The sequence below is a fragment of the Macaca fascicularis genome, chromosome 4 (genome assembly GCF_037993035.2).
Source record: "Macaca fascicularis isolate 582-1 chromosome 4, T2T-MFA8v1.1".
In the NCBI taxonomy this organism is placed as follows: domain Eukaryota; kingdom Metazoa; phylum Chordata; class Mammalia; order Primates; family Cercopithecidae; genus Macaca; species Macaca fascicularis.
This window is the reverse complement of record NC_088378.1, coordinates 13,609,459-13,624,954: the sequence shown is the minus strand read 5'-3', so window position 1 is coordinate 13,624,954 and position 15,496 is coordinate 13,609,459. Positions and strand designations below refer to the sequence as shown.

Below are 15,496 nucleotides of genomic sequence, written 5' to 3'. Positions count from 1 at the left end.
TTTTTTGCCTTTTTGATAATAGTCATTCTAACAGAGGTGAGATGATATCTCACTGTGGTTTTGATTTGCATTTCCCTGATGATTAGTGATGTTGAGCATTTTTTCATATACCTATTGTCCATTTGTATGTGTTCTGTTGAGAAATGTCTGTTCAGGTCTTCTTTTCCCCATTGTTAAATCAGAATATTTGTTTTTTTGCTACTGAGCTGTTTGAGTTCCTTATATATTCTGGTTATTAATCCCTTGTTGGATGGATACTTTGCAAATCTTATCTCCCATTCTGTAGGTTTTCTCTTTACCATGTTGTTTTCTTTGTGATTCAGAGGTTTTTTAGGTTAACGTAATCCTATGTGTCTATTTTTGCTTTTATTGCCTATGTTTTTGAGGTCTTACCTGGAAAAATCTTTGCCCAGACCAATGTCCTGTAGCACTTCCCCAGTGTTTTCTTCTAGCAGTTTTATATTTTCAGGTCTTCCATTTAGGTCTTTAATCCGTTTTGAGTTGATTTCTGTATATGGTGAAAGATGAGGATCTAGTTTCATTCTTCTGCATATGGATATCCACCTATCACAGCACCATATATTAAAGAGACCATCCTTTCCTCCACGCATGTATTTGGTGCTTTTGTAGAAAATGAGTTGACTGTAAGTGTTTTGACTTTCTTGAATTATTTTACTACTGTGCTATGCTATAGCTCCCTCGGATGGGATTACTGGAGCAAGATATATATATCACAATGTATTGCCTTATGACTTTTGATAATATCAATGCCTTCTTAAAATGAACACATGGAACTAAGCACTTCTGTATAATTGGGCCATTTTCATGAACTTCAAATTTTATATAGTGCCCATGAGACTACTGAAGTATGTGGGTGGTTGTACCCTCACAAAGAAGCCCCAATCCACTGGTGTTGGGGGTCATTTAAGGACTGTGGCCATTTATCCTTTTCTGTTGTTGTTTTCAACTGTAATTTCTGCTTAGTCTGGTTTGCTGTTTGTGATCTATTGCCTTGTTTTACACAAATCCATTTGGATAAGATCCTGAAATCCTGACTGTATTTCCATAGTTTTGCAAAGCATAAAATGAACTGGGTTTTCCAGAAGCATTTCCCTTCCCTACCATAGGGTACCTGAAGACAGTCTGAGCACCAGACAGCCCTAGTTGCCAGACGTTTAACTGATGGATGAGTGAGATGTTAAGCCAGCAGTTTTATCACTGAGAGGTTTAAAATGTGATTTAAAAGTATGGTGTGAGGCTGCAGCTATATAATTTCATGTCATTCTAGTTTTTCTCCTTCCCCTTGCAAAAACTCCAGCTCCTCTGAGGCTTATCCTACTTGGATGTATCAACAAGCCCCATTCCTCCTTGCTGCTATCACCTACCAATTTCTTAGTATTTCCTCACAATCACAGAAGACTTAGCTGCTGCTTCATTCCAGTGCTCACCATTGTTCTTGACAGTTTCAGCATCCCATGGATGATCCATATAACGTGAGTCCTGAGATTACTGGAATAAATGGAGAAGGCTCTAAATTTTTCTTGTTAGTGGGCTTTCTGTTTGATTTATTTTATTATGCTAGGAACGTATCTTACCATTCTGTATTAACTAAAACTTTTGTCAAAAACAAAAATAAGTAAACCCTATTTTATTAAATGCCTTTTGGCATATGATACCAAGATAATCGTACATGGTTGTTGGTGCTCTCTGAGGACCAGTATTGATGGAATTAATTATGTTAATTGAAATCCTAATGTCTAAGCATCCTTGAGTTCATGATGTGATCATTCCTACCCCATCTTAGGGGGGGCAGTTAATAAGTCTTATGTGTTCTAAATTACTCAAAACTGCTCTTCCTTCTCTCTCCCTTTATCCCACCCCTCCCTGACCCACCCCCTGTGGCAGGCTCCTCCATTAAGAATATGCCTTGTCGGCCCCCAGGGCTCTGGCAAAACTTTGTGTGGAAGACAGTTGGCAGAAAAATTAAACATTTTTCACATTCAGTTTGAAGAAGTTCTTCAAGAAAAACTACTACTCAAAACTGAAAAGAAAGTGGGACCTGAATTTGAGGAAGATTCTGAGGATGAACAAGCTGCCAAACAAGAACTTGAAGAGCTTGCAATTCAGGCCAATGTCAAAGTTGAGGAAGAAAATACAAAAAAGCAGGTAGTAATCTCTTTTTTTTGTTTTTTTGTTTTGTTTTGTTTTTGCTGTTGTTATTGTTATTGTTTTTGAGACAGGGTCTCCATCTGTCACCCGGACAAGAGGGCAGTAGCACAATCACAGCTCACCAAAGCCTTATCTTCCCCGGGCTCAGGTGATCCTCCTGCCTTGGTGTATTAGTCCATTTTTACACTGCTGATAAAGACATACCACGACCAGGCAATTTACAAAAGAAAGACATTTAATGAACTTACAGTTAAGTCCACGTGGCTGGGGAGGCCTCAGAATCATGGCAAAAGGCAAGGAGGGGCAAGTCACATCTTACATGGATGGCAGCAGGCAAAGAGAGAGCTTGTGCAGGGAAACTCCCCCTTTTAAAACCATCAGGTTTTGTGAGACTTATTCACTACCAAAAGAACAGCATAGGAAAGGCGTGCCCCCATGATTCAATTACTTCCCACTGGGTCCCTCCCACAACATGTGGGAATTCAAGATGAGATTTAGGTGAGGTCAGTCAAACCATACCACTTGGCCTCCCAAGTAGCTGGGACTACAGGTGTGCACCACCATGCCTAGCTAGTTTTGGTGTTTTTTGTGGAGATGGGAGTCTTGCTATGTTGCCCAGGCTGGTCTCAAATTCCTGGGCTCAAGCCATTTACCCACCTTGGCCTCCCAAAGTGCTGGGATTACAGGCATGAGCCACTGTGCCTGGCAGTAGTAATCTATGCAGACAGCTGTGCTTACTGGTGTTACTCTGGGGAAGTAGTAGTATAAAACTCTATAAAGTTTCTAAGAAGAGAAAAAAATTAGCCCATAAAAGTCATTTAAAGAGTCATATTCGTCATGTGCTAAATAAAAATCTTCCAGCTCTTCTAGAATATAAAGTACTGAGTTTTATATGACTCAAAAAAAAATCAGAAAAACTTTCTTTGACAAGGCTGTTGTATAGCATTTATTTGAAAATGATATTTGGTGTATCTGACTTAGACAATATAGTTTTCCACTGTTGTGTTCTCTGATTTCTATCAAATAGCATAAAAATCTGCCCCAGCCTTAGTGGAGATCTCAGAATATTAATTTCTAATGATGCCTTATCAGAAAGTTTGTACTGTATTGATCTGTTCTCTCATTGCTATAAAGAAATACCTTAGATTGGGTAATTTTTAAAGAAAATAGGTTTAACTGGCTCGTGATTCTTCAGGCTGTACAGGAAGCATAGTGGCATCTGCTTGGCTTCTGGAGAGGCCTTAGAAAACTTACAATCATGGCGGAAGGTGAAGGTAGAGCAGACACATCACATGGCCAGGGCAGGAGGAAGAGAGAGTGAGGCGGGAGGTGCCACACACTTTTAAACCACTGGATCTCATGAGCACTCACTCACTACAGTCATGGCAGTACCAAGGGGGGAATGTGCTGAACCATTCATGAGAAACTGCCCCCATGATCCAATCACCTCTCACCAGACCCCACCTCCAACATTGGGGATTGCAATTCTACATGAGATTTGGGCGGGGAAACAGATCCAAACCATATTAACCTCTTACATGGCTTGTATCTGGAGTTATACAATGAAAGTTCTTAATAGGCCATTTGTTCTCAAATGATCCAAGTGCAGTTAAATGTAACGCTCAAAGTTGAAGCAGTGTTGGATAGTGAGTGACATATGGTGTTCTAGTAGGTAATGAAGTACCTCTTCAGACATAGTCTTTTTTCTTTTTGAGACAACATCTCCCTCTCGCCCAGGCTGGAGTGCAGTGGTGCAGTCTCGGCTCACTGCAACCTCTGCCTCCTGGGCTCAAGTGATCCTCTCACCTCAGCCTCCTAAGTAGCTGGGACTACAGGCATGCACCAGCATGCCGGGGTAATTTTTGTGTTTTTTGTATAGACGGGATTTCATCATGTTGCCCAGGTTGGTCTCAAACTCCTGACCTCAAGTGATCCGCTCACCTTGGCCTCCCAAAGTGCTGGGATTACAGGCATGAGCCACCTATGCCTGGCCTTCAGACATATTCTTTAAATGTTTTTCACCTATATTTAGTAGCGTTCAGGAGAAACTGATATCCTACTAATTTAATAAATGTATATTGGGACAGGCACAGTGGCTCACACCTGTAATTCCAGCACATTAGGAGGCCGAGGTGGGCGGATCACCTGAGGTCAGGAGTTAGACACCAGCCCGGCCAACATGGTGAAACCCCGTCTCTACTAAAAGTACAAAAATTAGCCAGGCATGGTGGCACACACCTGTAATGCCAACTACTCAGGAGACTAAGTCAGGAGAATCACTTGAACCCGGGAGGCAGAGGTTGCAGTGAGCCAAGATCTCACCACTGCGCTCCAACCTGGGCAACAGAGCAAGACTCCGTCTCAAAAAAAAAGAAAAAAGTATGTCAATCCAGATTTTTAAATTTAACAAGTCTAGATTTTAAAGTGGAACAAATATCTCCCGCTCGTCTACAGTTTTTTGTTTGATTTTCTTTTGCTGTTTTCTGAATCATTTAACTTCTCAGAAAGCAATTAAGGTATTTTATTTCTAGATAATAAAATTAATCCTACTTCCTGGTAAGCAGTAGTTTATCATACCTCATCTATTCAGTTTTAGAATTTTGGATGACAAAAGTACTCTACAAAAGTAGCTTCATTTTTGTAAGAACTGTTGTTTTTTACTGTCCATTCAAGGGTGATCCTACTTCAGAGAGAATTGACCTGAGTTAATTATCACAATGCTTTCTATTTGTTATTATGTTATAATCCTCATCTAGTTTGTATTTCAGATGGCTGCCTGTTTGGCTTATCCCATGATCAGCATCTAGGTTGGAGAGAGAATACTGTATAATTATAATATAAATAACAAAAATCAGTTAAGCCTTATAGGTGTGTGTGTGATAAATTGAAAAAGGTTTAACAAAAAGTAATGAGATATGACCCCAAGGCCATGTATGAAAATCAATATTATTACTTATAATTTATCTTAGCTATAGTAAATATTATTTACTATAGGTTGATGCAAAAGCGGTTGTGTTTTTGCCATTACTTTTAAGGTAAAAACCGCAATTACTTTTGCACCAACCTATATTTCTAACCACATTAAATAATTGGTTTAAAGAAAATAGCTCAAATTTTTAAATGTTTACAAGCAACACTACGAAAAAGACCTCAGAGAAAAATAACAAGTCTCATTCTAATCAACTATGTAATACCGTATTGTTTATGAATATAGATTTTGGGGTTTTCTAAATTGATATTTGTACATATTTTGGGGGTATATGTGGTATTTTGTTACACACATAGAATGTATAAGGATCAAGTCAGGGTATTTGTGATATCCATCACCTTGAGCACTTATCATTGCTATGTGTTGGGAGCATTTCAAGACCTCTCTTCTAGCTATCCTGAAATATGCAATACATCGTTATTAACTATAGTTTCCCTCTGTGCTATTGAACGTTAGAACTTACACCTTCTATCTAACTGTATGTTTCTACTCATTATCCTGCCTCTCTTCATCTCTTCTATCCTTACCATACACCCTTCCCAGCCTCTGGTAACTATCATTCTACTCTCCACCTCCATGAGGTCCACTTTTTTAGCTTTCACATGAGTGAGAACATGAAATTATAAGCATAGAGTTTTAAAACTTGTTTTATTTTCTGATTTTTGTTTTTAGCTTCCAGAAGTACAACTTACAGAAGAAGAAGAAGTAATCAAATCAAGTCTAATGGAAAATGAGCCATTGCCTCCTGAAATTCTTGAAGCAATACTTTCTGAGTGGTGGCTTAAGGAACCAATACGGTATCTTAATTTATATAGAGTTGTGTATTTATTTGCTTTTATTTGTTTTATTCTTAAAAGTTAAAAATGTAGTTTAACATACATTTAAGAATTTTCTGCTTTATATTCATGTAAGCTGGTGATTTTTCATTTGAGATACACATTAAAAACATCTGTAAAGTCTTTAAAAATACCAGTGCCAGGACCCCACACCAAAATAATTGAATTCGAATCTCTAGGAGTGTGAGCCTGGGATATTTTTCAGTACTCCCAGGTTATTCTAAAATGCATTTGTGGTAAAACTGTAAAAGCCTAAACAAAGTAGCTAAATATTATGCACCATTAAAATTTAGTATAGGGCCAAGCACGGTGGCTCACACCTGTAATCCCAACACTTTGGGAGGCCAAGGCGGGAGGATCACCTGAGGTTGGGAGTTCAACACCAGCCTGACCAACAAGGAGAAACCCTGTCTCTACTAAAAATACAAAATTAGCCGGGTGTGGTGGTGCATGCCTGTAATCACAGCTACTCAGGAGGCTGAGGCAGGAGAATCACTTGAACCTGGGAGGCGGAGGTTGTGGTGAGCCGAGATAGCGCCATTGCACTCCAGCCTGGGCAACAATAGTGAAACTCCATCTCAAAAACAAACAAAAAAAATTATAATGAATAATTTGTAATAGCATGAGAAATGTTATTACATAAAGTTAAGTTAAAAAGAAGATGTAAAACTATAATATAATAGAGAATGCACACATGAAGAACCAACTGGAAAGAAATAAAACAAATTTTTAATAACCTCTGAGATGTGGGATTATGGATAATTTTTGCCTTTTTATGCTTTTCTCTATTTTTTCCATTTTTCTATAGTGTGACATTGCTTTTATAACCAAGGGGAAAATAATACATTTTGAAAAGGTTATTGCATTAGTCCTGGAGAGATATACTAAGGGGCTTGAACTAAGGGGGACTGGCAGAAATAGAAGTGTGAGGACAGAGGAGGACATGCCAGGACTTACCTATTAAACATAAGAAGCAAGAGGGAGCCAGGGGAGAGGGCCAAAGGTCTCTAACAGGTAGTACTGAGTACAAGTGGGTCAGAAGGAAGAGCAGTTTGGAAGGCTAACAGTATGATTTTTGATAGTACAATGTGTGTATAATTCCAGAAGGGCATTCAGTTGGAGAAACTCCACAGCTTTTTGAAAATTCGGAACCAAAACTCAGAAGAGAGGTTGGGTATAGAGGTAAAGATTTGGAAGTCATTGACAGAGAAGTGACAGCAGGAACAGTAGGAATGAAATTGACCCTGCCAGAAGAGACCAGACTGAAGGCACCTCTAAAGAAAAAACCACATATATTATGGCCAATATATGGAAATTTGCCCCCTTAATAAGAAAGGAAAATTCACATTTTTGAACTAACAACTTTGAAGGCTGAAACTGTCAAATGTTCGTGAAAGTCCTATTTGTATTAAGAAAAAAATATATATTTAAATATAAATATTAAAAACAAACCAAATTTCAGATAAGCAGGAGAAACAAATTCTCACTCAAATGGGGACCAGTATTGACTCTCTCAACTAAACAAAGCCAAGTTTTCAAACTTGATTGTTTTATAAGTGCTCACTAATTAAAATGTATTAACATTCCAGTTATTTTCCTAATTCTTTTTTTTTTTTTTTTTTTGAGAAGCAGTTTCACTCTTGTTGCCCAGGCTGGAGTGCAATGGCATATTTTCCTAATTCTTAAAGTCTCATCACACTTGGGCAAGTTTGACAATCCCATTTGAATATAATTATCTTGCCCATAGGAACCAGGATACATACATTAACAATTGTCATCGGTTACAAGGAGACCCAGGGAAGTGGGTATGGGTTGTCTCATGAAAGGAAGCACTGTTAGAAGAAAAACTGCCAACAGTGAGGGCTCCCACTACAAGTGGGCTGGCCAGGTGTACTCTTTAAATAAAGAGTACCACATTCACTAGGCTGGGCACCCCCCTCAAACAGAGAACTTATTTTCTCTTTTCCTATGGCCTTCTCACAACTTCTAGTAAACTTTCAGTTAATAGTAATTGTAAACTGATTGACTACAATTTTATATTATAAATATATGTATGAAATATTGTAATTTCAATCCAATTTGATATATTTTGAAAAAGAAATGTCACATATACAACTAGAAATATTAAAAGAAATAAAAGATAGTAGAGTAAATTTTTAAACTATTCATTACATACAGAAAGTTGATATTTATCAATACATTCTTTTACTTTATTTTTTTCTTTTAAAATATTTAATTGACAAATAAAGATTGTATATATTCAAGGTGTACATGATGATTTAATATACCTTGTATAATGATCATTACAGTCAAATTAATGAACATGTCCATTATAATATTTTAATGAAATAAAGTAAATTATGAAAATTTCCACCAGTTCCACAGGTTTTATATTAGATGGTTTCCCACGATATCCAGAGGAGGCCCAGTTTTTGGGGGATCATGGATTTTTCCCAGATGCAACTGTTTTTATACAAGTTGATGATCAAGATATTTTTGATCGCCTCCTTCCTGCCCAAATTGAAAAGTGGAAACTAAAACAAAAGAGGAAATTAGAAAGGAAGAAACTGATCAAAGACATGAAGACAAAAATCAGGGTATGTGTCTAGCAAAAATGCATTGAATAAATCTGTTCAGCATCTGTTTAGTGATCTGTTATAAAGTGATCTTCACAAAAAAATACAGTTTTCTAATTTTAATACCACAGTAAGCATGAAACATTTTTCATCAAATATTAAGACCATAATAAGAGTTAAGAGTTATTTCAGGCTTTTGTGGTAATCAATGTGTTAATGCTTCTCTCTTTATGGCAAATAAAAGATAGTGGTAGTGCCAAGGCTTCCCTCTCCCAGACATGGGAGCAAAGTGGAAGAGGTAACAAACAGAGATTTGAAACACAAAGAAGTAAAATTTCAGAGGTCTTTTTCACTGCCCCTAGAGCGATGACACCATCCATCAAAGCCATGCGAGCCTGTAGTGAAACCAGATCCACATTACGTTAGAATGTTGTTCCTAAACCTACATTCTGAGGAGTATTCCATAAAATGTTCAAAAGCGTCACAGGGAACCAACAATTCCACTCCTGGTAATCTTATCTAACAGAAATGAAAATATATGTCCACATAAAAAGTTATATGTGAATGTTCATAACCATTATTCATAATAACCAGAAAGTAGAAACAACCCAAATCATCAACTGATGAATAGAAAAACAAAAGGTGGTATATCCTTAGAATTGAAAAACTACTCAGCATTAAGAAGGAATGACCTATTGATGCACCCTGTAACATGGATAAAAATCAAAACCATTGTGCTGAGTGACCGAAGCCAGGCAAAACAGGAGTGCATCCTGTACAATTCCATTTCCAAGACATGCCCTGAAAAGGCAAACCTGTAGATCTGGGCTGAAGTATAAAGAATGGACTTTTGAGTCTGGACCTAGGATGGCCCAGATGAGACATGAGAGCAGTGTTAAATGTTTGAAGGGCTTTCGTGCCAAAGGGAGCTTGGAGTTACTCCACGTGGCCTTAAGGGAAAGAACTACCATTGGTAGGAGGAAGGTACAGGGAAAGTATATTTCATTCTTAGCGAGACATTTCAAAAAGAGCCAAGACTGAAGGCAGGGAGCTTCTTGCTAATAAATAAGCATAAACTAGACGAACATTTGGCAGGGGAGAATGGAAAAATGTGTCAGAGAACTCATCTATTAATTTCAATTAAGACTTAAATTATGTAATACATTCTCACAATTCAACACCAATTAAATTACAGACTGCCAAAGTGTTAAAGCCAAGCAGTTCCTCTTTCATTGCTCAGACACGGTTTTCAAATTATTTTCATCTTGGGGTTAGCCAGAGGAAATCCCTTCAAGGCCATTGCCATCCATTCTTCTTCCCCACCACACCAAGGTTGCATGTCCCAGGCCATCACTGATCTGCAAAATATCAAGGCAGGCAGAGTTCTTAGCCATCTAAGAACTATGGAAGTAAGGAGGGAGACGTGGGAAGATAGCTGGCTCCACGGTGTTCTTGATGACATTCAGGCCAAACTGTCTGCCATGCACGAGATTCTGTAAGTATGAGAATGGAAAAGAAAGAGCCAAAGAAGAGAGCCTACCAAAGCACATTCATACGTTGTCTCACTGTGGGGCCTGGAATATCTAGGCCAGTGCTAACACAGAAATCTCTGTGATGACAGAAATGTCCTAGATCTGTGCTGTCCTATACAGGAGCCACTAGCCGCAGTGGCTGTTGAGCACTTAAAATGTAATTAGTGTGGCTGAGAAATCAAATGTTTAATTTTATTTAATTTTAATATAAATAGCCACACACAGCTAGTGGCTATTGTACTGGCCAGAACAGCTGTAGGGCAATGAAGCCACATCCTATACATCACATGCTTTAAGAATTTTAGGGACCTAGAACAGGAAAGCAGCAGGTTTCAGGAGCTAGTGTATCACCCCAGGCATTTGCCCCTTCCTTTCCTCACCCACTAACTCTATCTCAGTTCAGAGCTTTCTCTGCTGACACCAGAGTTCCTACAGTGACCTAACTGTCCTCCCTGGCTTCAGCTCTATGCCTTCCAGACCATCCTTCTGACTACCTCCACACGAATCTTCCTAAAACTCCATTTTGATCAAGCCACCCCATTAAGTCTGAATTCTCAATCTTATCCCAAATTCTCTTTCTAACGTTTTTTCTCAGTGGAAACAAATACAAACCCTTCTCTGCAGTAGCCACCACATTGTATGCTTTGGCAATCCCATATCTGGTAGTTTCTTTTCTTTTTCTTTTTTTTTCTTTTTTCTTTTTTTTTGATACGGAGTCTCACTCTGTTGCTAGGCAGGAGTGCAGTGGTGCAATCTCAGCTCACTGCAACCTCTGCCACCTGGGTTCAAGCAATTCTCCTGCCTCAGCCTCCTGAGTAGCTGGGACTACAGGTGTGCACCACCATGCCCAGCTAATTTTTGTATTTTTAGTAGAGACGGGGTTTCACCATATTGGCCAGGTCAAGAGATCAAGACCATATCTGGTAGTTTCTAAAAGCATCCTCACACTAATTGTGTGACATTACATGAGTTAAACTCTGAATTTCTGTTAACTCACCTCTAGAGTGGGGTAATGCCTTGCAGATATGTTTCGAGCAGAAAATGAAAGAATATATATTATGGTGCTCAGGACAGTGCTGCCATCTGGCAGATGTACAATAATGAGTTAAACCTCACTGACTATTTGAGTGAAAGGAGCAGAAGAAAAGTAGACTCAGAATGTATATGAGTGCTATTGGTATAGTTTGCAATTTTTTGGTATATACAGTGGTCTTTAAGTTTTACAAAAACACAAAAGAGACTATGTTTTCACAACTCCACATTTAAAGAACCTATGGTAAAAATATGTTTTTATAAAAGGAAATAATGAAAGTTTTTATAAATTCTCGCCATGTTAAGAGCCATAAAATCTTTCTGGGGCTCATAAACCAAATACATTATATTCAGTTCAGCTTTATAATTCTATCTACAAATAATTCTTGCATGCCTACAAGGCATAAGTTCTCAGGAATGTGTGCTCAATAGCAACCAGATGAAAGCACCCAGGCTCTGCTTGTCTGGACCAGAGCCCCAGGGCATGTCCTCAGGCACCACTATCCTCCTGGTATTTAAAGGGAGACCAGTTTGCTGAGGCCTGAGCCAATAAGCCCCGAAACCTGAAGAAAGCAGATTAGTTTTCATGAAAACCTTGGAGACCTATCAAAGAGGATCCACTGTGTTAGATTTAGAGGATTCTGGGAAGGTTGGAGGACTGTCTATATATCAAGTCTGTGACTGTCTCCCAACCACATGCACTTTCCCCATGTGGACATACGTGTTTTTAGGTTTGTTAGGCCAGGGGTTCCCAAACCCTGGGCCATGGATGGATACCAGTCTGTGGCCTGTGAGGAACCAGGCCATAGAGCAGGAGGTGAGCAGTGACTGGGCAAGTGAATGAAGCTTCATCTGTATTTACAGCCGTTCCCCATCACTCACATTACTGCCTAAGCTCTGCCTCTGGTCAGATCAGCAGCACATTAGATTCTCATAGGAGCACAAACCGTATTGTTAATTGTGCATGCAAGGGATCTAGATTGCACACTCATGAGAATCTAATGCCTGATGATCTGTCACTATCTCCCATCACCTCCAGATGGGACCATGTAGTTGCAGGAAAACAAATTCAGGGCTCCCACTGATTCTACATTATGGTGAGTTGTAAAATTATTTCTTTCGATATTACAATGTAATAATAATAGAAATAAAGTACACAATAAATGTAATGAGCTTGAATCATCCCAAAACAATCCCCATCTTCGGTACATGGAAAATTGTCTTCTGTGAAACCAGTCCCTCATGCCAAAATGGTTGGGGATCGCTATGTTAGGCTATTCAATAATGTGTTAAAAGCTTACCATTTTCAATGAATTGCCTCCAAGTATTTCCCTATTTCCTGCGACCAAAACCAAACAAACAACTGAGCAATAAATTTGGAAAAGGAGTTCTAAACTTTGTGGAAAGAGTAAGTGACCCCAAGTGCTATTTATCCCTCTGGCAGAAAATAGCTGATCAAGAGGTTCAGAGGTACAAGCATACAAGCCAAGCAACATGATTACCGCCATCACATCCTTTCCTGCAAAGTGCACTGTGCTTCTGCCCAAATGTTATTCCTACTTTATATAAAAATATATTAATACAGAGAAAGCCACTTTTATCATTCTCCATTACAATTTTTTAATGTCTCTTTCTTTAACAGGTTGATATGATTGCTAAAAGAAGGGCTGAACTTATATTGGAGAGAGATAAAAAAAGGAGGGAGGTAAGTTTTTTTTGTTTTTTGTTTTTTTTCAAAACAGGGTCTCACTCTGTTGTCCAGGGCAGGGTGCAGTGGCACAATCATAGCTCACTGCAACCTGGAACTCCTGGGCTCAAGGGATCCCCCCATCTCAGCCTCTCAAAGTGCTAGGATTATAGGCATGAGCCATCACACCCAATCTTTGCCTTCTGGCTTAAGACACCCTTGTAACACCTTTTCGAGGCTGACCCTCTTGTAACCTGATTTCCATCTGTATAAAAATGTCCAGCCAAACAAGAAGAGAAAAAGAGGAATATCAGAAAATACAACTTGCTACAAGTGCAACCACATGTCATCCTGGTGTGAATATGCTGGACTTCCATACAGAAGACTGCTGATATTATACAGTGCAACTGCAACTGTGGGCACAAAGCATTGCAGAGGAGGGGCCAAAGTAATTGTTGCTTTGTCAAAACAAAATATTTACAACCAAAAGTAGATAAAAAACCACTGGACAAAGAAAATTATGGCACCATCTAAGAATAAGAACCCTCCTCTTAATTATTTGCCTCAATTTTCATTCATTTATTCATTCAGTCCATCAGCAAACATTAATTGAGCTTTGTGTCTGACACTTTCAAATACTGGCAAATCAGCCTTGAGCAAAGCTTACAGAAATCCTAGCCTCATTCTCATGCTCATTTCCCTCATCAAACATGTTCTAAAAGTTTACTCTGTTCAAGGTGTCATGCTAATGTTTAAGATCAAAAAGATGTCCTAACCCGGAATTAAGTACAGTTAACTACTTTAAGCCCTTGGGAGTCCCTAGTGGTCCCCTTCTGAATCATTTCAAATGTTTCAGCATGAAGGAGTCCAGGCTTTGCAGTTAAACACACCTACGCGGTATCCATTCTCCAGTTCTCGTTGACTTTGTCCGCTGCTCTCCAGTGCCTGGTGGAGTGCTGACACATGTGACATTCAACTTCAGTTATTTCTCTGAGGTTGTATAACATTGAGTAAGTCACTTAGCCTCTGTAAACCTAGGGCTTTTTATTGTAAAATGGGAAAAATTAATACACTTAGTTTCCCTAATTAATAATAATTTAATTTCCCTTTGCTACTCTTTAGTTAAATCTTCTTTTCTTAAGAATTAGTTTTCAGGATAAACTTTAAATGTTCTTTATAATTTTTTCATTTGTTAACATTAGAATGGTGTGATTTCTTCTGATTTTTCATTCGGAAATTCAATATTCTATGTAGAGGTTAAACAGGATTTTGTAAGTCAGTTCTCCTGAGACTTCGTGTTTGTAAAATTGGCTGTGTATCCCACAAAACTGATACAAACAAACTCGCAACACAACTCCTGAGATTTTTGATGAATTAAAAATTAAAACTGTATGTGGGGTTTTTTTTTTTCAACTCCTTTGATGGAAATTTTATATGTCCTGCTACTAACTCAGACAATAAAGCAGACAAAATGTAGCATCTCAGGGATGAGTTAGTGTGCTTGTTACTATTGGTCAGTGTGCCACCTTGAGTGGCATCCATCCCGACTCCACATCTATCGTGGAGCTCACTTTCATGAACAGATCCAGGGGGTTTCTCACATTTGCCTTTCCTATGCAGAATATGCAGTTCCGTGACTTGCCTTTTTCACACTAACTGGGGAATTTCAGGCAGAGAAAGCCCTTCCCAGGTTTGTCTTCTTGCCCTAAACAAAATCATTGCCTTTACTTTCTTTTTAGCACTGAATGGGACATTTCCAACGTTAGAAATCACTTCAATATCCCAGGCACTACTTGCATTAATATCATAGGGAAACGTCGCCATCTTGTGGACCTGTCATCTCAGAATGTGACTGTAAGGCAGCCCCTGGCCTTGCTTGTAATCTTTCCTCTCTTCCTGTCCACCGGCTCTGTCTCTGGGTCTCTATTAGGTGTTGGGTAGCCACTGGGAGGTGAAAGCAAGGGAGGGCCAGGGCAGGGAGCCCAGGGAGCAAGTGAGCACAGTGTCAGACTACACCTTGGTGAAGAGTAATAGAGACACATCGATCATAGGTACTGAGCGAAGGTCCAAGTCAGGGTCCACACAGGCTGAAACAAAGGTCGGGACCAAGTACCATGCCAAAACCATCTCCAAGATCCTCTAGGAAGAAGACAGAGTGTTTAGACCCAAAGGTTGAAACACAGAGGCCTCTTCAGGATGAAACAGCAACCAAAAGTGTACATGGGTACGGGTTGGAGACAGATTAAAAGCGCTGAAAACCAAGTAGTTCACAATAGCAGCTCCACAGGCAACATCAGTCACACCACAGCATAATAAAGGAATCTGGGGATCTAGATAATGAACATCTGTGTCAGGAAGCCCTGAGAACTCTGACAGGTCTTTTATTTCTTCCATTTCTTCATGCTTTCCTCTTCCATCCTCTCTCTAATAAGAAAAAATCCATTGCTCTCCTGGCACAAGCTTGTATCCAGATGTAGCTTCCCCTGTCTTCCTCTACCAATAGACAGTAGTAACACAGCTTACCCCAAATCTAGTCCTGTCTCTCTGAGACTATGAATTTATTTGCTTTCTGCTTGTCCCCTCTGTTTTCTGTTTCTCTGTTCCCCTTTTCCATCCTTCTTTGGATTATTTGAATATATTTAGAAATTCATTTTAATTATCTATTGCCCTTTTTT

The 15,496-nt window shown here is 39.0% G+C and overlaps 1 protein-coding gene across 4 annotated transcripts in view; it reads left to right on the top strand.

Moving 5' to 3' along the window:
- The window catches only part of AK9 (adenylate kinase 9), a 174,707-nt gene that overhangs the window by 124,980 nt on the left and 34,231 nt on the right, over positions 1-15,496 (top strand). For all 4 annotated transcript variants that reach the window (XM_065543206.2, XM_074036850.1, XM_045391667.3 and 1 more), the window contains 4 exons: positions 1,906-2,166; positions 5,831-5,955; positions 8,372-8,591; positions 12,777-12,839. In XM_065543206.2, coding sequence (XP_065399278.1) covers positions 1,906-2,166; positions 5,831-5,955; positions 8,372-8,591; positions 12,777-12,839 — 669 coding nt within the window. The remainder of the gene's footprint in view (positions 1-1,905; positions 2,167-5,830; positions 5,956-8,371; positions 8,592-12,776; positions 12,840-15,496) is intronic.